The sequence below is a fragment of the Lolium rigidum genome, chromosome 6, assembly GCF_022539505.1.
Source record: "Lolium rigidum isolate FL_2022 chromosome 6, APGP_CSIRO_Lrig_0.1, whole genome shotgun sequence".
Classification (NCBI taxonomy): domain Eukaryota; kingdom Viridiplantae; phylum Streptophyta; class Magnoliopsida; order Poales; family Poaceae; genus Lolium; species Lolium rigidum.
This window is the reverse complement of record NC_061513.1, coordinates 350,134,728-350,161,193: the sequence shown is the minus strand read 5'-3', so window position 1 is coordinate 350,161,193 and position 26,466 is coordinate 350,134,728. Positions and strand designations below refer to the sequence as shown.

At 41.5% G+C, this 26,466-nt stretch overlaps 1 protein-coding gene across 1 annotated transcript in view; it reads right to left on the bottom strand.

The window, feature by feature from the left end:
• LOC124664947 (uncharacterized protein K02A2.6-like) overlaps positions 1-26,466 on the bottom strand; it is a gene marked incomplete at its 3' end in the record, with an annotated part of 34,839 nt that extends 8,373 nt beyond the window's left edge. Inside the window, exons 1-3 of the mRNA XM_047202358.1 lie at positions 26,275-26,466; positions 845-1,382; positions 599-682 (exon numbers count right to left, since the gene is read on the bottom strand). Coding sequence (XP_047058314.1) covers positions 599-682; positions 845-1,382; positions 26,275-26,466 — 814 coding nt within the window. The remainder of the gene's footprint in view (positions 1-598; positions 683-844; positions 1,383-26,274) is intronic.

The window sequence follows — 26,466 nt, the reverse complement described above, 5'->3', positions numbered from 1 at the left end:
ACTGTGGACCCCGGTCCAATTCTCTTTACCGAAATACAATCTATCGCAATACTTGTTCTCGCTGTTTTCTCGCAAACAATCATCTTCCACACAATACGGTTAATCTTTTGTTACAGCAAGCCGGTGAGATTGACAACCTCACCGTTTCGTTGGGGCAAAGTACTTTGGTTGTGTTGTGCAGGTTCCACGTTGGCGCCGGAATCTCTGGTGTTGCGCCGCACTACATCCCGCCGCCATCAACCTTCAACGTGCTTCTTGGCTCCTACTGGTTCAATAACCTTGGTTTCATACTGAGGGAAACTTGCCGCTGTACGCATCACACCTTCCTCTTGGGGTTCCCAACGGACGCGTGTTGAACGCGTATCATACCACTAGCATCACATTTAATCCCCAAATTGTTTATTGAAATCAGGAAGTGCAAGCAACGGTGCAGAAGTTAACAATCGTTTCAGTTCATCAAAAGCATGATCTTGGGTTGCGCCCCACTCAAAGACAACACCCTTTTTATTCAAATCATTCAAAGGTGCAGCAATAGTACTAAAATTGGGCACAAATCTTCTATAAAACCCAACTAGATCATGAAAACTTCTTACTTGACTCACATTCATGGGAGTAGGCCAATTTTGAATTGCTTCAATTTTAGACACATCTACTTCTACTCCATGCTTAGAGACAACGTAACCTGTAAATATGACCTTATCTTTGCAAAATGTGCACTTCTCAAGATTACCATAGAGTTTATTATCACGCAACACTTGTAAAACATGTCGAATATGTATAGTATGATCAGATTCATTGCGGCTGTAGATTAATATGTCATCAAAGTATACAACCACAAACTTGCCAATAAAATCACGCAAAACATGGTTCATCAGTCTCATGAAAGTGCTAGGTGCATTAGTCAAACCAAAAGGCATTACTAACCACTCATATAAACCAAATTTTGTTTTAAAGGCTGTTTTCCATTCGTCCCACTCTTTCATCCTAATTTGATGATAACCACTACGCAAATCATTTTTAGAGAAAACAGCAGCACCACTCAATTCATCTAGCATATCCTCTAAACGGGGAATAGGATGACGATATCGAATAGTAATATTGTTTATCGCTCTACAATCTACACACATGCGCCATGTACCATATTTCTTAGGAACTAGAATAACAGGAACAACACAATGACTAAGGCTTATGCGGATATAACCTTTATCGAGTAGCGCTTGTACTTGCTTCTCTATCTCCTCCGTCTCTTCGGGATTCGTCCTATATGGCGCCCTATTGGGCAGCGAAGCTCCGGGGATCAAGTCAATTTGATGCTCAATACCATGCAATGGTGGTAGTCCTGCGGGCACCTCCTCCGGAAACACGTCGCTGAATTCCTGCAACACATTAGAAACACCAAGATGAATAGGGGTCATGTCGTTAGAAACCAAAACCGTACCCCTGTACATGAGCACAAGAGGCATGGCTGTAGGATCCTCACTAAATTCTCTCATATCTTCTTTGGTGGCTAATAAGACTAAGGAATTCACTCTCTCACTTTTCGTTATATCACTCACGGTATTACAACTCTCTAGCCTATCTAGAGGTGCATCCTCCAAGTTTACTTCAACTTTCTGACGAGATTCATTGACAATTTGATGTGGTGACATAGGCTGCAAGTTGATTTTCTTGCCCTTGAACTCCAAGTGATATGTATTGGCTCGGCCATTATGTTGCACAGAACGATCATAGAGCCAAGGCCGACCCAATAGTAGGTGACACACCGTCATAGGAACCACATCAAAATCAATGGAATCCTTATACGGTCCAATCTCAAACTCAACACGCACCATGTGGTTTACCTTCATCTCACCATTGTCGCTCAACCACTGAATATAGTATGGATGCGGGTGTCGTAGATACTTCAACTTCAGCTTGGTATACAAATCCTTGCTTGCTAAATTGCGGCAACTTCCGCCATCAATAATGACCTTGCTAGCCTTGTCAGGACCAACTAAAGCCTTTGTTTGGAACAAATTGCAGCGCTGAGTAGATGCACTTGGCAACACATTAAGAGCACGCTGAGACACAACAATAGGGCGAGCTTCAGACGGATAAGCATCTACACCATCACTGTCATAGTCATCATCTTCTGGAGCATATGGATCAACATCATCTCCAGTCTCATACTCATTGTCCTCATTGATAATCATGACTTTGCGGTTAGGACAATCTCTCTTGAAGTGACCCTTGCCACCACATGTATGACAATTCATATCACGGTTGCACGCATTAGACATGCTAGAACCACTCGTACTTGCAGCAGGTTCGGGCTTCTTTGTGTTGGACACATTGGAGATCGGCTTGTTAGATGGAGTAGAATAAGGTGCGGAGCGCGAAGATGGCGCCGGCGCCGTAGATGGGGGCGCCCTAGGCGTGTAGCGCCCAGCTCCCGTAGCACGACCTTTAACTTGTGCTTCTTCAGCCAACTGTGATTCAGCTTCTCTTGCATGATGTAGCAACTCATTCATAGTGGTGTAACTGTAATGACGAATAATTCCTTTGATATCATACTTCAAACCATTGAGAAAACGCTGCATTGTCATCTCAAGTGACTCACGGACACGGCCACGCTGCATAAGCATCTCCATCTCCATGAAATAAGTATCAACAGTCTTCACACCTTGTCGCAATAGGGTCAACTTATCATATATAGATCGCAAATAATTAGTGGGCACGAAACGAGCTTGCATTGCCGCCTTCATAGCACGCCATGTGATAATAGGCAGCTCACCATCTTCTTCACGAGCACGAACAAGTCCATCCCACCAACGCAATGCATAGCCATCAAATTCGGAAGAAGCAAGCTTGATCTTCCTATCTTCAGTGTAATTATGTAAGCGCCATAACTTCTCAATCTTCATCTCCCAAGAGAGATATTCTTCAACATCAGCTCCTCCTTCAAATTTAGGTATCGAGAACTTTGGCTTACCCAATCCATCTTCTTCCTCAAACCCATGACCATGGCGTCCGAGTTCAACAAAACCACGACCACGGTTACCACAGCCAACACCACGACCAACACCATGTGCCTCATCTTGAAGCTCAACATCTTCATTCTCACGGTGTTGTTGTTATTGGGTCAAATTATCGACAACGAGTGTTAAAGCTTGAATATTGCGCTGAATATCCGTCATTTGATCTTGCATAGCATTGACAGTCTCATTAGTAGTATCCAGCTTTTTAGAAACCTCATCAACGGTCTTCTTTAGTTCTTCGTCCTGAATGCGGAATTCACGTCGCATCTCATTACGAAGAGCCTCATACTCCCTCCATGTCATCACATCAGCAGCATCCTTGTTTTTCTGGTTAATAATTTTCTCATCACTAGAAGACATGGTTAGTAGGTTAGTGCACTAAAACAAATATATATGGTGGTACTCTCACAACTCGCTCAAAACTGATAAGAAAAGGAGATCTTACCGCTCCAAAGTGAATTAGTATTGCTTACCACTTGTAGTGACGATTAGTGCACGGATGTAGCGAAGCGAATATCAAGGGTATATGTGGGGCTGTAGGTGGGCTACCTATTTGCACCAATAACAAGCTCTAGCGCTGACCGTAGACAACCAATGATACTCAAACAAGGCGATAAATGTGGCAATGCAACTATATGGATGGAAAGGTTGCAATGCACTCGAGAGACACTAGCAAAGCTCAACGAAACAGCCACAAGATTGCTCAACTACATGTGCAGAAAAGTAAACTAGGCCTTCACTTGATCTTACTAGCACTTCACTCTTTTTTTCACTCTTTTTTTAATCACTTTTTCTTTTTCTCTATTTCTCACGGTTACTGTAGCTACAGTAATTTTTTTTTGATTTCACGACTCTTCTCCTTGTAACACGGCCAACAGAAATTGCAAAGCACCGAAAACCTAACGAGTAGCCTGTCGAGCGGTAAAACTAGTCTCTTTTGGAAAAGTTCCTAGTCATGTATATCGAAAGGATGTGTCTATGGTTGGGAACAAGCACACTGTATGCTCTGTGGACTCGGAGAAATAAACTGAAAACTAGATGATAGCGGAAACACAAACCCTAACAATACTAGATGGAAGAAAAAGATACGCAAAAACAACTACGAAAAGCAACTAAAAATCGAAATTAGTGCAATTTAAGACTATGGCAAATCCTAACCCTAATATTTTTGGCTTTTTCTGGATAGGAACAACACTCAACTCAACTATGGGGTGGATTGTGGATGGCTTACCGAGGAAACACTGAAATCTGATACCAAGATGATAAGGGGTGGCCCGATCTTCTCAGTAAGCAACGATGGTGATGATGAGCACTGGATGAACACAGCGGAGATAACTTGATGATGAAGTGGATGATAACTTGTATGACACAACGAGATCTCTCGATTGTTCCCTGTTGCCAATGCAACAACTCTCAATCCTGCAAGATATTCGCAACTCCACACACTTGCGCACGTAGCCGCCGACCAGGGTTTATCTTAAACGTGGTCTAAACCTAATTTGGGGGCGTCCTGGGCAGTTATATAGGGGTTCAGGACGACCAGGGTTCGAGAAAATACAAGAAATACCGACCCAAATCGGGATCTGGTCGAGACAGACTCGGATACGGCCGGCTCAAGAGCCGGTCGACCGGGCCTAGGACCGGGTCAGGCCGGTTGAAACCGGGCCTGGCACCGGGTGGTGACCGGGATACGGTTCCGTGCATACTGTATAGTGCACGGTTGGCACCAACAGAGGATCCGGTCGGCGCCGGGCTGGGCCGGTCAGGCTCCCGGTTGAACCGGGCCTGGGACCGGGCGCGCCGGCCGGTCAGACCGGGCCTGGCGCGGCCTGGACTTCGTCTTCTCCCCTCGCGCATGCCTCCCTCTCCTCCCTCGCGCTTCCATGGGATGTCTTCTTGTCCAGCTTCATGGCCAGCTCCATGTCCAGCTTCACGTCCAGCTTTTTGTCCGATGATACGTCCCAAACGTATCTATAATTTCTTATGTTCCATGCTACTTTTATGATGATACTCACATGTTTTATACACATTATATGTCATTATTATGCATTTTCCGGCACTAACCTATTGACGAGATGCCGAAGAGCCGATTGTTGTTTTCTGCTGTTTTTTGGTTTCGTAAATCCTAGTAAGGAAATATTCTCGGAATTGGACGAAATCAACGCCCAGGGGCTTATTTTTCCACGAAGCTTCCAGAAGACCGAGGGAGAAACGAAGTGGGGCCACGGGGCGCCGTCACACTAGGGCGGCACGGCCTAAGGGGGGCCCGCGTGGCCCTAGCGTGTGGGGCCCCTGTGACTCCTCCGACTCCGCCCTTCCGCCTACTTAAAGCCTTCGTCGCGAAACCCTCTGTACCGAGAACCACGATACGAAAAACCTTCCAGAGACGCCGCCGCCGCCAATCCCATCTCGGGGGATTCAGGAGATCGCCTCCGGCACCCTGCCGGAGAGGGGAATCATCTCCCGGAGGGCTCTTCATCGCCATGATCGCCTCGGATCGATGTGTGAGTAGTTCACCCCTGGACTATGGGTCCATAGCAGTAGCTAGATGGTTGTCTTCTCCTCATTGTGCTATCATGTTAGATCTTGTGAGCTGCCTATCATGATCAAGATCATCTATTTGTAATGCTACATGTTGTGTTTGTTGGGATCCGATGAATATTGAATACTATGTCAAGTTGATTATCAATCTATCATATATGTTGTTTATGTTCTTGCATGCTCTCCGTTGCTAGTAGAGGCTCGGCCAAGTTGATACTTGTAACTCCAAGAGGGAGTATTTATGCTCGATAGTGGGTTCATGCCTCCATTGAATCTGGGACGAGTGACGGAAAGTTCTAAGGTTGTGGATGTGCTTGTTGCCACTAGGGATAAAACATCAATGCTTTGTCTAAGGATATTTGTGTTGATTACATTACGCACCATACTTAATGCAATTGTCTGTTGCTTGCAACTTAATACCGGAAGGGGTTCGGATGATAACCTGAAAGTGGACTATTTAGGCATAGATGCATGCTGGATAGCGGTCTATGTACTATGTCGTAATGCCCTGATTAAATCTCATAGTACTCATCATGATATATGTATGTGCATTGTTATGCCTTCTTTATTTGTCAATTGCCCAACTGTAATTTGTTCACCCAACATGCTATTTATCTTATGGGAGAGACACCACTAGTGAACTGTGGACCCCGGTCCATTCTTTACATCTGAAATACAATCTACTGCAATACTTGTTCTTTACTTTTCTTCACAAACAAACATCATCTTCCATACTATACATCTAATCCTTTGTTACAGCAAGCCGGTGAGATTGACAACCTCACTGTTACGTTGGGGCAAAGTACTTTGATTGTGTTGTGCAGGTTCCACGTTGGCGCCGGAATCCCTGGTGTTGCGCCGCACTACACTTCGCCGCCATCAATCTTCAACGTGCTTCTTGGCTCCTACTGGTTCGATAAACCTTGGTTTCTTACTGAGGGAAACTTGCTTCTATACGCATCATACCTTCCACTTGGGGTTCCCAACGGACGTGTGCTTTACGCGTATCATGCTAAATTTCTGGCGCCGTTGCCGGGGAGATCAAGACACGCTGCAAGGGGAGTCTCCCACTTCCAATCTCTTTACTTTGTTTTTGTCTTGCTTTACTTTATTTTATTTACTATCTTGTTTGCGTTCTTCATATTAAAAACACACAAAAATTAGTTACTTGCATTACCTTATTTACTGTCTTGTTTACTTCCTATATCAAAAGCACAAAAAATTTAGCTACTTGCATTTAGTTTATTTTGTTATCATGTCTAGCTCTGAACCTGTTACTTCTCCACCTCATGAATTAATCTTTACTTTTAAACAAGGGGATGAGGAGAGTTTTAAAGATGCTTGGTCTAGAATTTTTTGATTCTTATCGTAAAGCTGAACCTCAAATGACTCTAAGTTTGCTCCTTAGCAACTTTTATTTTGGGCTTATGATTCGTTATAGATATGCCTTGGATGCTGTAGTGGGAGGAGATTTCCTTCATTGCGATGGGGATCGAGCTTTTAATGCCATAAAGAAATTGGTTGCATCACATAGTTCAGCTAATAATTTTGATTCATCTCTTATTAGTATTTATAATAGATTAAACACTCTTGAAACAAATACATCTTGCTTTAAAGAAAGGTATGGTCAGATGCGTGAGCGTCTTGATCATGTTTTAGTAAACTCTGAACCTTCAATGTGGGACCCTACCGTTAAAATTGCTATTGGTGGTGAAACTTTTTATGCTCATTGTGATATTATGTCTGAATTTTGCCTTATGCCTAAGAGTATTTATGAATCTTTGACACTCTGGGGACTTACTGAAGGTGGAGAAGGAATAACTCTTACTGATAACTCTGTTATAATTCCTAAGGGAATAGCCGAGGGTGTGTTCACAACCATTCTTGGAAGAACGGTATCCACTGATTATCTTGTTATTGAATGTGTAGGAACAGGACAAATCACACTTGGAAGATCCCTGTTGAAACTATTGGGAGCAATCATAGATGTGGGAAAAGGCACCCTAAAATTCACCTCTACACCGGGAGGCGGCCATGTATTCCCTAAACCAAAGAGTAAGAAAAATAGTAAGAAGGGTAGGCATAAAGCCCAAGGTAATAATGTTGATGCTTCATCTCTTGATAACACTTGATTCACACTTTCTGTGCCTAGCTGAAAGGCGTTAAAGAAAAGCGCTTATGGGAGACAACCCATTATTTTAATACAGCACTTCGTTTTATATTTGAGTCTTGAAAGTTGTTACTACTGTAGCAACCTCTCCTTATCTTTATTTTATTGCATTGTTGTGCCAAGTAAAGTCTTTGATAGTAAAGTCAATACTAGATTTGGATTACTGCGCAGAAACAGATTTTTTGTTGTCACGAATTTGGGCAGGGTTCTCTGTAGGTAACTCAGAAAAATCTGCCAATTTACGTGCATGATCCTCAGATATGTACGCAACTTTCATTCAATTTGAGAATTTTCATCTGAGCAAGTTAAGTGCCCCTAAAAAATTCATCTTTACGGACTGTTCTGTTTTGACAGATTCTGCCTTTTATTTCGCATTGCCTGTTTTGCTATGTTTGATGAATTTCTTTGTTCCATTAACTTTCAGTACCTTTGTGCAATGTCCAGAAGTGTTAAGAATGATTATGTCACCTCTGAATATATGAATTATGCACTAACCCTCTAATGAGTTTGTTTCGAGTTTGGTGTGGAGGAAGTTTTCAAGGGTCAAGAGAGGAGGATGATACAATATGATCAAGAAGAGTGAAAAGTCTAAGCTTGGGGATGCCCCCGTGGTTCATCCTCGCATATTTTAAGAAGACTCAAGCATCTAATCTTGGGGATGCCCAAGGCATCCCCTTCTTCATCGACAACTTATCAGGTCACCTCTAGTGAAACTATATTTTAATTCAGTCACATCTTATGTGCTTTACTTGGAGCGTCTGTTTGTTTTTATTTTCGTTTTTGTTTGAATAAAATCGGATCCTAGCATTCTTTGTGTGGGAGAGAGACACGCTCCACTGTTGCATATGAACACATGTGTTCTTAGCTTTATTCTTAATGTTCATTGCGAAGGTTGAACTACTTCGTTCATTGATATATGGTTGGAAACGGAAAATGCTGCATGTGGTAATTGGTATAATGTCTTGAATAATTTGATACTTGGCAATTTTTGTGCTCATATAGATCATGTTTAAGCTCTTGCATCATGTACTTTGCACCTATTAATGAAGAACTACATAGAGCTTGTTAAAATTTGGTTTGCATGATTGGTCTCTAGAGTCTAGATATTTTCTGGTTAAGGTGTTTGAACAACAAGGAGACGATGTAAAGTCTTATAATACTTACAATATGTTCATATGTGAGTCTTGCTGCACCATTTTATACTTGAGTTTGCTTCAAACAACCTTGCTAGCCTAGCCTTGTATTGAGAGGGATTTTTCTCGTGCATCCAAATCCTTGAGCCAAAAACTATGTCATTTGTGTCCACCATACCTACCTACCACATGGTATTTCTCTGCCATTCCAAAGTACATTACTTGAGTGCTACCTTTAAACTTCTATTCTTTGCCTTTACAATACATAGCTCATGGGAAAATAGCCTTAAAAACTATTGTGGTATTGAATATGTACTTATGTGTCTTATTTCTTAATAAGTTGCTTGTTGAGCGGTAACTATGTTTCGGGGACGCCATCAACTTTTACCTTTGTTGAATATCATGTGAGTTGCTATGCATGTTCATCTTGTCTGAAGTAAGGGCGATTTTCATGATCAAATGGTTTGAGTATGCATATTGTTAGAGAAGAACATTGGGCCGCTAACTAAAGCCATGAATCATGGTGGAAGTTTCAGTTTGGACACAAATCCTCAATCTCTTACGAGAATATTATCTGTTGTTAAATGCTTATGCATTAAAGATGAGTCCATTATATGTTGTCTATGTTGTCCCGGTATGGATGTCTAAGTTGAGAATAATCAAAAGCGAGAAATCCAATGCGAACTTTCTCCTTAGACCTGCAGTACAGTGCGGCATAGAGGTACCCCTTTGTGACACTTGGTTGAAACATATGCTATGCAATGATAATCCGTGTTAATCCAAGCTAATTAGGACAAGGTGCGAGCACTATTAGTATTCTATGCATGAGGCTTGCAACTTATAGGCTATCTTATACATAACACATATGATTTATTACTACCGTTGACAAAATTGTTTCTATGTTTTTAAAATGAAAAGCTCTAGCACAAATATAGTAATCCATGCTTCCCTCTGCGAAGGGCCATTCTTCTACTTTATTGTTGAGTTAGTTTACCTATTCTTTCTATCTTAGAAGCAAACACTTGTGTCAACTGTGTGCATTGATTCTTACATGTTTACCTATTGCACTTGTTATATTGCTTTGTGTTGACAACTATCCATGAGATATACATGTTGAAGTTGAAAGCAACCGCTGAAACTTATATCTTCCTTTGTGTTGTTTCAAAGCTTTCTACTAAGAATTTATTGCTTATGAGTTAACTGTTATGCAAGTCTTATTGATGCTTGTCTTGAAAGTATTATTCATGAAAAGTCTTTGCTATATGATTCAGTTGTTTACTCATTGTCTTCATCATTGCTTCGAATCGCTGCATTCATCTCATATGCTTTACAATAGTATTGATCAAGATTATGATAGCATGTCATTTCAGAAATTATCTTTGTTATCGTTTACCTACTCGAGGGCGAGTAGGAACTAAGCTTGGGGATGCTTGATACGTCCCAAACGTATCTATAATTTCTTATGTTCCATGCTACTTTTATGATGATACTCACATGTTTTATACAGATTATATGTCATTATTATGCATTTTCCGGCACTAACCTATTGACGAGATGCCGAAGAGCCGATTCTTTGTTTTCTGCTGTTTTTGGTTTCGAAATCCTAGTTAGGAAATATTCTCGGAATTGGACGAAATCAACGCCCAGGGGCTTATTTTTTCACGAAGCTTCCAGAAGACCGAGGGAGAAACGAAGTGGGGCCACGGGGCGCCGCCACACTAGGGTGGCGTGGCCTAAGGGGGGCCCGCGTGACCCTAGCGTGTGGGGCCCCTGTGACTCCTCCGACTCCGCCCTTCCACCTACTTAAAGCCTTCGTCGCGAAACCCTCTGTACTGATAGCCACGATACGGAAAACCTTCCACAGACGCCGCCGCCGCCAATCCCATCTCGGGGGATTCAGGAGATCGCCTCCGGCACCCTGCCGGAGAGGGGAATCATCTCCGGAGGGCCTCGCATCGCCATGATCGCCTCCGGATCGATGTGTGAGTAGTTCACCCCTGGACTATGGGTCCATAGCAGTAGCTAGATGGTTGTCTTCTCCTCATTGTGCTATCATATTAGATCTTGTGAGCTGCCTATCATGATCAAGATCATCTATTTGTAATGCTACATGTTGTGTTTGTTGGGATCCGATGAATATTGAATACTATGTCAAGTTGATTATCAATCTATCATATATGTTGTTTATGTTCTTGCATGCTCTCCGTTGCTAGTAGAGGCTCTGGCCAAGTTGATACTTGTAACTCCAAGAGGGAGTATTTATGCTCGATAGTGGGTTCATGCCTCCATTGAACCTGGGACAGTGACAAAAAGTTCTAAGGTTGTGGATGTGCTGTTGCCACTAGGGATAAAACATCGATGCTTTGTCTAAGGATATTTGTGTTGATTACATTACACACCATACTTAATGCAATTGTCTGTTGCTTGCAACTTAATACCGGAAGGGGTTCGGATGATAACCTGAAAGTGGACTATTTAGGCATAGATGCATGTCGGATAGCGGTCTATGTACTTTGTCGTAATGCCCCGATTAAATCTCATAGTACTCATCATGATATATGTATGTGCATTGTTATGCCTTCTTTATTTGTCAATTGCCCAACCTGTAATTTGTTCACCCAACATGCTATTTATCTTATGGGAGAGACACCACTATCGAACTCGTGGACCCTGGTCCATTCTTTACATCTGAAATACAATCTATCGCAATACTTGTTCTTTACTTGTTCTTCGCAAACAAACATCATCTTCCACACTATACATCTAATCCTTTGTTACAGCAAGCCGGTGAGATTGACAACCTCACTCGTTACGTTGTGGCAAAGTACTTTGATTGTGTTGTGCGAGGTTCCACGTTGGCGCCGGAATCCCTGGTGTTGCGCCGCACTACACTTCGCCGCCATCAACCTTCAACGTGCTTCTTGGCTCCTACTGGTTCGATAAACCTTGGTTTCTTACTGAGGGAAACTTGCTTCTATACGCATCATACCTTCCACTTGGGGTTCCCAACGGACGTGTGTTAACTGCACGCATCAATGACCAACACATATCACACTATCCACATCCTTCACCACACTATAGCCATCACGAGAATATTTCCTTTGTAGGATTTCTGAAACCAAAAACAGCAGAAAACAGCAACTGGCTCTTCGGCATCTCGTCAATAGGTTAGTGCCGGAAAATGCATAATAATGACATATAATATGTATAAAACATGTGAGTATCATCATAAAAGTAGCATGGAACATAAGAAATTATAGATACGTTTGAGACGTATCAAGCATCCCCAAGCTTAGTTCCTACTCGCCCTCGAGTAGGTAAACGATAACAAGGATAATTTCTGAAGTGACATGCTATCATAATCTTGATCAATACTATTGTAAAGCACATGAGATGAATGCAGCGATTCGAAGCAATGATGAAGACAATGAGTAAACAAATGAATCATATAGCAAAGACTTTTCATGAATAATACTTTCAAGACAAGCATCAATAAGACTTGCATAAGAGTTACTCATAAAGCAATAAATTCTTAGTAGAAAGCTTTGAAACAACACAAAGGAAGATATAAGTTTCAGCGGTTGCTTTCAACTTCAACATATATATCTTATGGATAATTGTCAACATAAAGTAATATAACAAGTGCAATAGGTAAACATGTAAGAATCAATGCACACAGTTTACACAAGTGTTTGCTTCTAAGATAGAAAGAAGTAGGTAAACTGACTCAACAATAAAGTAGAAAAATGGCCCTTCGCAGAGGGAAGCATGGATAACTATTTTTGTGCTAGAGCTTTTCATTTTGAAAACATAGAAACAATTTTGTCAACGGTAGTAATAAATCATATGTGTTATGTATAAGATATCCTATAAGTTGCAAGCCTCATGCATAGTATACCAATAGTGCTTGCACCTTGTCCTAATTAGCTTGGATTAACATGGATTATCATTGCATAACATATGTTTCAACCAAGTGTCAAAAAGGGGTACCTCTATGCCGCCTGTACAGAGGTCTAAGGAGAAAGTTCGCATTGGATTTCTCGCTTTTGATTATTCTCAACTTAGACATCCATACCGGGACAACATAGACAACATATAATGGACTCCTCTTTAATGCTTAAGCATTCAACAACAGATAATATTCTCATAAGAGATTGAGGATTTGTGTCCAAACTGAAACTTCCACCATGATTCATGGCTTTAGTTAGCGGCCCAATTTTCTTCTCTAACAATATGCATACTCAAACCATTTGATCATGAAAATCGCCCTTACTTCAGACAAGACGAACATGCATAGCAACTCACATTATATTCAACAAAGGTAAAAGTTGATGGCGTCCCCAGAAACATGGTTACCGCTCAACAAGCAAATTATTAAGAAATAAGATACATAAGTACATATTCTTCACCACAATAGTTTTTAAGGCTATTTTCCCATGAGCTATATATTGCAAAGACAAAGAATAGAATTTTAAAGGTAGCACTCAAGTAATTTACTTTGGAATGGCAGAGAAATACCATGTAGTAGGTAGGTATGGTGGACACAAATGGCATAGTTTTTGGCTCAAGTATTTGGATGCACGAGAAGTAATCCCTCTCAATACAAGGCTAGGCTAGCAAGGTTGTTTGAAGCAAACTCAAGTATAAAACGGTGCAACAAGACTCACATATGAACATATTGTAAGCATTATAACACTTTACATCGTCTCCTTGTTGTTCAAACACCTTAACCAGAAAATATCTAGACTCTAAAGACCAATCATGCAAACCAAATTTTAACAAGCTCTATGTAGTTCTTCATTAATAGGTGCAAAGTACATGATGCAAGAGCTTAAACATGATCCATATGAGCACAACAATTGCCAAGTATCAAATTATTCAAGACATTATACCAATTACCACATGAAGCATTTTCTATTTCCAACCATATATCAATGAACGAAGTAGTTCAACCTTCGCAATGAACATTAAGAGTAAAGCTAAGAACACATGTGTTCATATGCAACAGCGGAGCGTGTCTCTCTCCCAAACAAAGAATGCTAGGATCCGATTTTATTCAAACAAAAACAAAAATAAAAACAAACAGACGCTCCAAGTAAAGCACATAAGATGTGACTGAATAAAAATATAGTTTCACTAGAGGTGACCTGATAATTGTCGATGAAGAAGGGGATGCCTTGGGCATTGATACGTCTCAAACGTATCCATAATTTCTTATGTTCCATGCTACTTTTATGATGATACTCACATGTTTTATACACATTATATGTCATTATTATACATTTTCCGGCACTAACCAATTGACGAGATGCCGAAGAGCCGATTCTTGTTTTCTGCTTGTTTTTGGTTTCAGAAATCCTACAAAGGAAATATTCTCGGAATTAGACGAAATCAACGCCCGGGGTCTTATTTTTCCACGAAGCTTCCAGAAGACCGAAAGGGAAACGAAGTGGGGCGACGAGGCGCCGACACAACAGGGCGGCGCGGCCCAGGTCTTGGCCGCGCGGCCCTGGCGTGTGGGGCCCTCGTGCCGCCCCTAAACCTACCCTTCCGCCTATTTAAAGCCTTCGTCGCGAAACCCCCAGTACCGAGAGCCACGATACGGAAAACCTTCCAGAGACGCCGCCGCCGCCAATCCCATCTCGGGGGATTCAGGAGATCGCCTCCGGCACCCTGCCGGAGAGGGGAATCATCTCCCGGAGGGCTCTTCATCGCCATGATCGCCTCCGGATCGATGTGTGAGTAGTTCACCCCTGGACTATGGGTCCATAGCAGTAGCTAGATGGTTGTCTTCTCCTCATTGTGCTATCATGTTAGATCTTGTGAGCTGCCTATCATGATCAAGATCATCTATTTGTAATGCTACATGTTGTGTTTGTTGGGATCCGATGAATATTGAATACTATGTCAAGTTGATTATCAATCTATCATATATATGTTGTTTATGTTCTTGCATGCTCTCCGTTGCTAGTAGAGGCTCTGGCCAAGTTGATACTTGTAACTCCAAGAGGGAGTATTTATGCTCGATAGTGGGTTCATGCCTCCATTGAATCCGGGACGAGTGACGGAAAGTTCTAAGGTTGTGGATGTGTCTGTTGCCACTAGGGATAAAACATCGATGCTTTGTCTAAGGATATTTGTGTTGATTACATTCCGCACCATACTTAATGCAATTGTCTGTTGTTTGCAACTTAATACCGGAAGGGGTTCGGATGGTAACCTGAAGGTGGACTTTTTAGGCATAGATGCATGCTGGATAGCGGTCTATGTACTTTGTCGTAATTCCCTGATTAAATCTCATAGTACTCATCATGATATATGTATGTGCATTGTTATGTCTTCTTTATTTGTCAATTGCCCAACTGTAATTCGTTCACCCAACATGCTATTTATCTTATGGGAGAGACACCACTAGTGAACTGTGGACCCCGGTCCATTCTTTACATCTGAAATACAATCTACTGCAATTGTTCTTTACTGTTCTTCGCAAACAAACATCATCTTCCACACTATACAATTAATCCTTTGTTTACAGCAAGCCGGTTGATGTCTACGGGTGCTTATATTCTTGTAGACAGTGTTGGGCCTCCAAGAGCAGAGGTTTGTAGAACAGCAGCAAGTTTCCCTTAAGTGGATCACCCAAGGTTTATCGAACTCAGGGAGGAAGAGGTCAAAGATATCCCTCTCAAGCAACCCTGCAATCACGATACAAGAAGTCTCTTGTGTCCCCAACACACCTAATACACTTGTCAGATGTATAGGTGTACTAGTTCGGCGAAGAGATAGTGAAATACAAGTGGTATGAATGAATATGAGCAGTAGTAACGGCGCCAGAAAAGTACTTGCTGGCATGCAGTTGATGGTAGTAATATTGCAGGAAGTAAAGATGCAGTAAAACAGTAAACAAGCGATGATTGCAGTATTGGAAACAAGGCCTAGGGATCATACTTTCACTAGTGGACACTCTCAACATTGATCACATAAATAAATAAGTTCTCTTCCTTTGTGCTACATATACTCTTGTTTGATAATGAACACCATTCGTTGTGTAGGGCTACAAGAGCTCCCTCAAGCCGGAGTTAACAAGCGCCACAACATTCGATGTTCATATTTAAGTAACCTTTAGAGCATAATAGATCTTTGCAATTTAAACCGAGTACTAACATAGCATACACACTTGTCACCTTTACACTATGAAGGGGGAATAAATCACATCAATACTATCATAGTAATAATTAACTCCATAACCTACAAGAGATTATGATCATAACCTACGCCAAGTACTACACGATGCACACACTTGTCACCATTACACCGTGAAGGAGGAATAGACTACTTTAATAACATCACAAGAGTAGCACATAGACTAATAGTGATACAAAACTCATATGAATCTCAATCATGTAAGGCAGCTCATGAGATCATTGTATTGAAGTACATAGGAGAGAGATTAACCACATAGCTACCGGTACAGCCCTTAGCCTCGAGGGAGAACTACTCCCTCCTCATGGGAGACAGCAGTGGTGATGAAGATGGCGGTGGTGTTGATGGAGAAGCCTTCCGGGGGCACTTCCCCGTCCCGGCGGCGTGCCGGAACAGAGACTCATGTCCCCCAGATCTTGGCTTCGCGATGGCGGCGGCTCTGGAAGGTTTCTCGTACCGTGGCTTTTTCTTATCGAAGATTTAGGTCAGGGACCTTTAAATAGGCGAAGAGGCGGAGTCGGAGGGGGTCTGGGGCCACCACACAACAGGGCGGCGCGCCTGGCTCCTTGGCCGCGCCGCCCACACGTGTGGGGCCACCAGGGCTCCCCTCTGGTGCCTCTCGGGTGTTCTGGAAGCTTCGTGGAATTCTAAGATGCTGGGCGTTGATTTCGTCCAATTCCGAGAATATTTCCTTACTAGGATTTCTGAAACCAAAAACAGCAGAAAACGAGAACCGGCACTTCGGCATCTCGTCAATAGGTTAGTTCCGGAAAACGCATAATAATGACATATAATGTGTATAAAACATGTGAGTATCATCATAAAAGTAGCATGGAACATAAGAAATTATAGATACGTTTGAGACGTATCAAGCATCCCCAAGCTTAGTTCCTACTCACCCTCGAGTAGGTAAACGATAACAAAGATAATTTCTTAAGTGACATGCTACCAACATGATCTTGATCAATACTATTGTAAAGCATATGAAGTGAATGAAGTGATAGTAAAGATAATGACTAAACAACTGAATCATATAGCAAAGACTTTTCATGAATAGTACTTTCAAGACAAGCATCAATAAGACTTGCATAAGAGTTACTCATAAGCAATAAATTCAAGGTAGAAGGCATTGAAGCAACACAAAGGATGATTAAGTTTCAGCAATTGCTTTCAACTTGTAACATGTATATCTCATGGATAAATGTCAACATAAAGCAATATAACAAGTGCAATAAGTAAACATGTAAGAATCAATGCACACAGTTTACACAAGTATTTGCTTCTAAGATAGAAGGAATAGGTAAACTGACTCAACAATAAAGTAGAAGATAGGCCCTTCGAGGAGGGAAGCATGGATTACTATTTTTGTGCTAGAGCTTTTATTTTGAAAACATAGAAGCAATTTTGTCAACGGTAGTAATAAAGCATATGCGTTATGTATAAGATATCCTATAAGTTGCAAGCCTCATGCATAGATTACCAATAGTGCTCGCACCTTGTCCTAATTAGCTTGGATTAACATGGATTATCATTGCATACATATGTTTCAACCAAGTGTCACAAAGGGGTACCTCTATGCCGCTCGTACAGAGGTCTAAGGAGAAAGTTCGCATTGGATTTCTCGCTTTTGATTATTCTCAACTTAGACATCCATACCGGGACAACATAGACAACAGATAATGGACTCCTCTTTTAATTCTTAAGCATTCAACAACAGATAATATTCTCATAAGAGATTGAGGATTTGTGTCAAAACTGAAACTTCCACCATGATTCATGGCTTTAGTTAGCGGCCCAATGTTATTCTCTAACAATATGCACACTCAAACCATTTGATCATGAAAATCGCCCTTACTTCAGACATGACAAACATGCATAGCAACTCACATGATATTCAACAAAGGTAAAAGTTGATGGCGTCCCCAGAAACATGGTTACCGCTCAACAAGCAACTTATTAAGAAATAAGATACATAAGTACATATTCTTCACCACAATAGCTTTTAAGGCTATTTTCCCATGAGCTATGTATTGTAAAGGCAAAGAATAGAATTTTAAAGGTAGCACTCAAGTAATTTACTTTGGAATGGCAGATAAATACCATGTGGTAGGTAGGTATGGTGGACATAAATGGCATAGTTTTTGGCTCAAGGATTTGGATGCACGAGAAGAATTCCCTCTCAATACAAGGCTAGGCTAGCAAGGTTGTTTGAAGCAAACTCAAGTATAAAACGGTGCAACAAGACTCACATATGAACATATTGTAAGCATTATAAGACTTTACATCGTCTCCTTGTTGTTCAAACACCTTAACCGAGAAAATATCTAGACTCTAGAGACCAATCATGCAAACCAAATTTTAACAAGCTCTATGTAGTTCTTCATTAATAGGTACAAAGTACATGATGCAAGAGCTTAAACATGATCTATATGAGCACAACAATTGCCAAGTATCAAATTATTCAAGACATTATACCAATCACCACATGCAGCATTTTCTGTTTCCAACCATATAACAATGAACGAAGCAGTTTCAACCTTCACCATGAACATTAAGAGTAAAGCTAAGAACACATGTGTTCATACGCAACAGCGGAGCGTGTCTCTCTCCCACACAAACATGAATTTATTCAGAGAATGAAAATAACAAAACGAAAATAAAAGCACACATACGCTCCAAGTAAAGTACATAAGATGTGACCGAATAAAAATATAGTTTCAAGAGAAGAAACTTGATAAGTTGTCGATGAAGAAGGGGATGCCTTGGGCATCCCCAAGCTTAGACGCTTGAGTCTTCTTGAAATATGCAGGGATGAACCACAGGGGCATCTCCAAGCTTAGACTTTTCACTCTTCTTGATCATAGTATATCATCCTCCTCTCCTGACCCTTGAAAACTTCCTCCACACCAAACTCGAAACAAACTCATTAGAGGGTTAGTGCATAATCAAAAAATTCACATGTTCAGAGGTGACACAATCATTCTTAACACTTCTGGACATTGCCCAAAGCTACTGGAAGTCAATGGAACAAAGAAATCCATCCAACACGAGCAAAAGAGGCAATGCGAAATAAAAGGCGGAATCTGTCAAAACGAACGAGTCCGTAAAGACGAATTTTTTAGAGGCACTTGGACTTGCTCGGATGAAAATACTCAAATTGAATGAAAGTTGCGTACATATCCGAGGATCACGCACGTAAATTGGCAGATTTTTCTGAGTTACCTACGAGAGAACCCTGCCCAAATTCGTGACGGACGAAATCTGTTTCGCGCAGTAATCCAAATCTAGTATCAACATTACTATCAAAGACTTTACTTGGCACAACAATGCAATAAAATAAGATAAGGAGAGGTTGCTACAGTAGTAACAACTTCCAAGACTCAAATATAAAACAAAAGTACTGTAGCAAAATAAAAACATGGGTTATCTTCCAAGAAGTGCTTTCTTTATAGCCATTAAGATGGGCTCAACAGTTTTAATGATGCACTCCCAAGAAATAAGAGTTGAAGCAAAAGAGAGCATCAAGAAGCAAATTCAAAACAAATTTAAGCCTAACCCACTTCCTATGAAAAGGAATCTTGTAAATAAACAAGTCATGTAGGCATAATGCAACAAGCATAGGAAAACTAGACAAGCGCAACTTCAAGATTTTCAGCAAAAAGAGAGGTGTTTTAGTAACATGAAAATTTCTACAACCATATTTTCCTCTCTCATAATAACTTTCAGAGGCATCATGAACAAACTCAACAATATAAGTATCACATAAAACATTCTTATTCACATGCATAAAAGTATCATTACTCTCCACATAAGTATAATCAATTTTATTAGTTGTAGTGGGAGCAAATTCAACAAAGTAGCTATCATTATTATTCTCATCATTAAATATAGGAGGCATATTGTAATCATAATTAAACTTATCCTCCATAGTAGGCGGCACCAAAAGACCACTATCATTATAATCATCATATATGGGAGGCATATCATAATCAACATAAACTTTCTCCTCAATACCCGGAGGGCTAAAGAGATCATTTTCATCAAAACCGACCTCCCCAAGCTTAGAATTTTCTATATCATTATCAACAATGGTGTTCAAAACGTTCATACTAATATTACTACTAGCATGCAAATAAGGTTTCATAGGTTTTTTAATTTTCGCATTAAACCATTCATGTCTTGACTCAGGAAATAGTTTAAAAAGCTCACAGATGTTTTCCATTATGCCTTACTAGTGTTTAACAAGAAACAAAAAGATGCAATTGCAGGATCTGAAGGAAATAGCTTCGAGCACACACACAACAGCAATAGAAAAGTACTTAGTTACCTGGGACCGGAGTATGAGTGCCTTTTACCTTTCCTCCCCGGCAACGGCGCCAGAAAAGTGCTTGATGTCTACGGGTGCTTCTATTCTTGTAGACAGTGTTGGGCCTCCAAGAGCGAGAGGTTTGTAGAACAGCAGCAAGTTTCCCTTAAGTGGATCACCCAAGGTTTATCGAACTCGGGGAGGAAGAGGTCAAAGATATCCCTCTCAAGCAACCACCGCAATCACGATACAAGAAGTCTCTTGTGTCCCCAACACACCTAATACACTTGTCAGATGTATAGGTGCACTAGTTCGGCGAAGAGATAGTGAAATACAAGTGGTATGAATGAATATGAGCAGTAGTAACGGCGCCAAAAAAGTGCTTGCTGGCGTGCAGTTGATGGTAGTAATATTGCAGGAAGTAAAGATGCAGTAAAAGCAAGTAAACAAGCGATGATTGCGTATTGGAAACAAGGCCTAGGGATCATACTTTCACTAGTGGACACTCTCAACATTGATCACATAAATAAATAAGTTCTCTTCCTTTGTGCTACATATACTCTTGTTTGATAATGAACACCATTCGTTGTGTAGGGCTACAAGAGCTCCCTCAAGCCGGAGTTAACAAGCGCCACAACATTCGATGTTCATATTTAAGTAACCTTTAGAGCATAATAGATCTTTGCAATTTAAACCGAGTACTAACATAGCATACAAACTGTCACCTTTACACTATGAAGGGGGAATAAATCACATCAATACTATCATAGTAATAATTAACTCCTAACCTACAAGAGATTATGATCATAACCTACGCCAAGTACTACACGATGCACACACTGTCACCATTACACCGTGAAGGAGGAATAGACTACTTTAATAACATCACAAGAGTAGCACATAGACTAATAGTGATACAAAACTCATATGAATCTCAATCATGTAAGGCAGCTCATGAGATCATTGTATTGAAGTACATAGGAGAGAGATTAACCACATAGCTACCGGTACAACCCTTAGCCTCGAGGGAGAACTACTCCCTCCTCATGGGAGACAGCAGCGGTGATGAAGATGGCGGTGTTGTTGATGGAGAAGCCTTCCGGGGGCACTTCCCCATCCCGGCGGCGTGCCGGAACAGAGACTCCTGTCCCCCAGATCTTGGCTTCGCGATGGCGGCGGCTCTGGAAGGTTTCTCGTACCGTGGCTTTTTCTTATCGAAGATTTAGGTCGGGGACCTTTAAATAGGCGAAGAGGCGGAGTCGGAGGGGGTCCGGGGCCACCACACAACGGGCGGCGCGCCCGGCTCCTTGGCCGCGCCGCCCACACGTGTGGGGCCACCGGGGCTCCCCTCCGGTACCTCTCGGGTGTTCCGGAAGCTTCGTGGAATTCTAAGATGCTCGGGCGTTGATTTCGTCCAATTCCGAGAATATTTCCTTACTAGGATTTCTGAAACCAAAAACAGCAGAAAACGAGAACTGGCACTTCGGCATCTCGTCAATAGGTTAGTTCCGGAAAACGCATAATAATGACATATAATGTGTATAAAACATGTGAGTATCATCATAAAAGTAGCATGGAACATAAGAAATTATAGATACGTTTGAGACGTATCACCGGTGAGATTGACAACCTCACTGTTACGTTGGGGCAAAGTACTTTGATTGTGTTGTGCAGGTTCCACGTTGGCGCCAGAATCCCTGGTGTTGCGCCGCACTACACTCCGTCACCAACAACCTTCACGTGTTCCTTGACTCCTACTGGTTCGCTAACCTTGGTTTCTTACTGAGAGAAAACTTGCTACTGTACGCATCACACCTTCCTCTTGGGGTTCCCAACGGACGTGTGTTAACTGCACGCATCAGGCATACCCAAGCTTAGATGCTTGAGTCTTCTTGAAATATGCAGGGATGAACCACGGGGGCATCCCCAAGCTTAGACTTTTCACTCTTCTTGATCATATTGTATCCTCCTCCTCTCTTGACCCTTGAAAACTTCCTCCACACCAAACTCAAAACAAAATCATTAGAGGGTTAGCGCATAATTGAAAATTCATATATTCAGAGGTGACATAATCATTCTTAACACTTCTGGACATTGCACAAAGCTACTGAAAGTTAATGGAGCAAAGAAATCCATCAAGCATAGCAAAACAGGCAATGCGAAATAAAAGGCAGAATCTGTCAAAACAGAACAGTCCGTAAAGACGAATTTTTCTGGGGCACTTAACTTGCTCAGATGAAAATGCTCAAATTGAATGAAAGTTGCGTACATATCTGAGGATCACGCACGTAAATTGGCAGATTTTTCTGAGTTACCTACAGAGAATGCTACTCAAATTCGTGACAGTAAGAAATCTGTTTCTGCGGAGTAATCCAAATCTAGTATCAATATTACTATCAAAGACTTACTTGGCACAACACTGCAATAAAATATAGATAAGGAGAGGTTGCTACAGTAGTAACAACTTCCAAGACTCAAATATAAAACAAAAGTGCAGAAGTAAAATAATGGGTTGTCTCCCATAAGCGCTTTTCTTTAACGCCTTTCAGCTAGGCGCAGAAAGTGTGAATCAAGTATTATCAAGAGATGAAGCATTGGCATTCTTACCAGGGGCTTTGCGCCTACCCTTCTTACTCTACTTCTTACTCTTTGGTTTAGGGAGTATATGACCACATCCCGGTACAAAGGAATTTAGAGTGCCTTTCCCCACACCTATGGTTGCTCCCAAGAGTTTCAGCAGGGATCTTCCAAGTGTGATTTGTCCTATCCCTACACATTCAATAACGAGATAATCAGTGGATACCGTTCTTCCAAGAAGGGTTGTGAATACTCCTTCAGCTATTCCCTTAGGAGTTATAACAGAGTTATCAGTAAGAGTTATTCCTTCTCCACCTTCAGTAAGTCCCCAAAGTGTCAAAGATTCATAAATACTTTCAGACATAAGGCAAAATTCAGTCATAATATCACAACGGGCATTAATTTTTTTTACCATCAATAGTAACTTTAATAGTAGGGTCCCACTTTGAAGGTTCAGAGTTTATTGGAACATAATCAAAATGCTCACGAATCCGACTATACCCTTCTTTTAAGCAAGATACATTTGTCTCAAGAGTGTTTAATCTATTATAAATGCTAACAAGAGATGGATCAAAATTATTAGCGGAGCTAGATGATGTAACCAATTTTTTTATGGCATTAAAAGCTTGATCCCCATCACAGTGAAGGAAATCTCCTCCCACTACGAGCATCCAAGGCATATCTATAGCGAAGAATAAGCCCAAAATAAAAGTTACTAAGAAGCAAACTTAGGGTCATTTTAGGTTCAGTTTTACTATAAGAATCAAAAATTCTAGACCAAGCTTCTTTAAAACTCTCTTCACTACTTTGTTTAAAAGTGAAGATCGATTCCTCAGGTGATAGAGTAACAACTACAGGACTAGTCATGATAATAAAATAAAGTAAATGCAAGTAACTAATTTTTTGTGTTTTTGATATAGAGAACGCAAACAAGACAGTAAATAAAGTAAAGCTAGCAACTATTTTTTTGTATTTTTGATATAAGAGCAAACAAAGTAGTAAATAAAATAAAGTAAAGCAAGACAAAAACAAAGTAAAGAGATTGGATGTGGGAGACTCCCCTTGCAGCGTGTCTTGATCTCCCCGGCAACGGCGCCAGAAAAAGTGCTTGATGCGTGCAGTTAACACATGTCCGTTGGGAACCCCAAGAGGAAGGTGTGATGCGTACAGTAGCAAGTTTTCCCTCGATAAGAAACCAAGGTTTATCGAACCAGTAGGAGTCAAGGATCACGTGAAGGTCGTTGGTGACGGAGTGTAGTGTGGCGCAACACCAGGGATTCCGGCGCCAACGTGGAACCTGCACAACACAATCAAAGAACTTTGCCCCAACGTAACAGTGAGGTTGTCAATCTCACCGACTTGCTGTAAACAAAGGATTTACCGTATAGTATGGAAGATGATGTTTGTTTGCGGAGAACAGTAAAGAACAAGTATTGCAGTAGATTGTATTTCAGATGTAAAGAATGGACCGGGGTCCACAGTTCACTAGTGGTGTCTCTTCCATAAGATAAATAGCATGTTGGGTGAACGAATTACAGTTGGGAAATTGACAAATAAAGAAGGCATAACAATGCACATACATATATCATGATGAGTACTATGAGATTTAATCAGGGCATTACGACAAAGTACATAGACCGCTATCCAAGCATGCATCTATGCCTAAAAAGTCCACTTTCGGGTTATCATCCGAACCCCTTCCGGTATTAAGTTGCAAACAACGAGACAATTGCATTAAGTATGGTGCGTAATGTAATCAACACAAATATCCTTAGACAAAGCATTGATGTTTTATCCCTAGTGGCAACAAGCACATCCACAACCTTAGAACTTTCCGTCACTCGTCCCGCATTCAATGGAGGCATGAACCCACTATCGAGCATAAATACTCCCTCTTGGAGTTACAAGTATCAACTTGGCCGAGCCTCTACTAGCAACGGAGAGCATGCAAGAACATAAACAACATATATGATAGATTGATAATCAACTTGACATAGTATTCAATATTCATCGGATCCCAACAAACACAACATGTAGCATTACAAATAGATGATCTTGATCATGATAGGCAGATCACAAGATCTAACATGATAGCACAATGAGGAGAAGACAACCATCTAGCTACTGCTATGGACCCATAGTCCAGGGGTGAACTACTCACACATCGATCCGGATGCGATCATGGCGATGAAGAGACCTCCGGGAGATGATTCCCCTCTCCGGCAGGGTGCCAGAGGCGATCTCCTGAATCCCCGAGATGGGATTGGCGGCGGCGTCTCTGGAAGGTTTTCCGTATCGTGGCTCTCGGTACAGAGGGTTTCGCGACGAAGGCTTTAAGTAGGCGGAAGGGTAGGTTTAGGGGCGACACGAGGGCCCCACACGCCAGGGCCGCGCGGCCAAGACCTGGGCCGCGCCGCCCTGTTGTGTCGGCGCCTCGTCGCCCCACTTCGTTTCCCTTTCGGTCTTCTGGAAGCTTCGTGGAAAAATAAGACCCTGGGCGTTGATTTCGTCTAATTCCGAGAATATTTCCTTTGTAGGATTTCTGAAACCAAAAACAACAGAAAACAGCAACTGGCTCTTCGGCATCTCGTCAATAGGTTAGTGCAGGAAAATGCATAATAATGACATATAATGTGTATAAAACATGTGAGTATCATCATAAAAGTAGCATGGAACATAAGAAATTATAGATACGTTTGAGACGTATCAGTCATATGAACAATGTAGGGAGCATACAACTCACCATCTCCAGGGGTATAGAAGACTTAGAGATACATATCAAAGTGGTAAGAGTTCTTTGGAGAGTGAATCCTCCTGTAGTACGAGTCACATGGATCCTTCACTTCATAACCCAACAATGCACAAGGTGCGAGTGTACCACTTTCTGCTACTCATCCAAGTCGGCATCATCCTCATGGAAGTGAACGGCAGAGTATAGAATTGCATAACTAGCTCAACACTGTAGTATTGCTCGAGGGGCTCGAGCTTGACAACATCATGATGCTTGCATATGGCCATCGCCTCTGGATAATGCTCAGCAATGAAATCAACATCCATATGTTTTTGGCGAACAACTGGGTGTGCAAATCCGCCACAAAAGAACTCATATATATGGTGACATATCTTGCAATATAACATTTCATCCATATCAGTTGGCGGATGCTCATAGGGATTAAATTTGATTCGGGCCTTGATAAACTCTTCCGTAGGCATACCCTTCCAATCTTTGCTCACCAACTCAAGATGATTGATTCTCTTCCTCTTAGGAGCGAGAGGTGTTGAGCCAACATCTATGGAGGATGATGGCTCGCTTCTTCTCAAACCAACCCTTTGTCCTGGCACCATGAGGCTCAAGTCGGCGAGCATCTGGCTCTCCTCCACGAGCAACTTGCCCTCAGCCTCAAACGTTTGGACTTGTATAGCTTGTTTGGTGAGGTCGATGAAGGTGGCACATATGGCCTCTTTCTCTCGGCACCTCTTCTCCCTCCTCTTGACAATGGCCTCCTCTTTCTCAGCCAT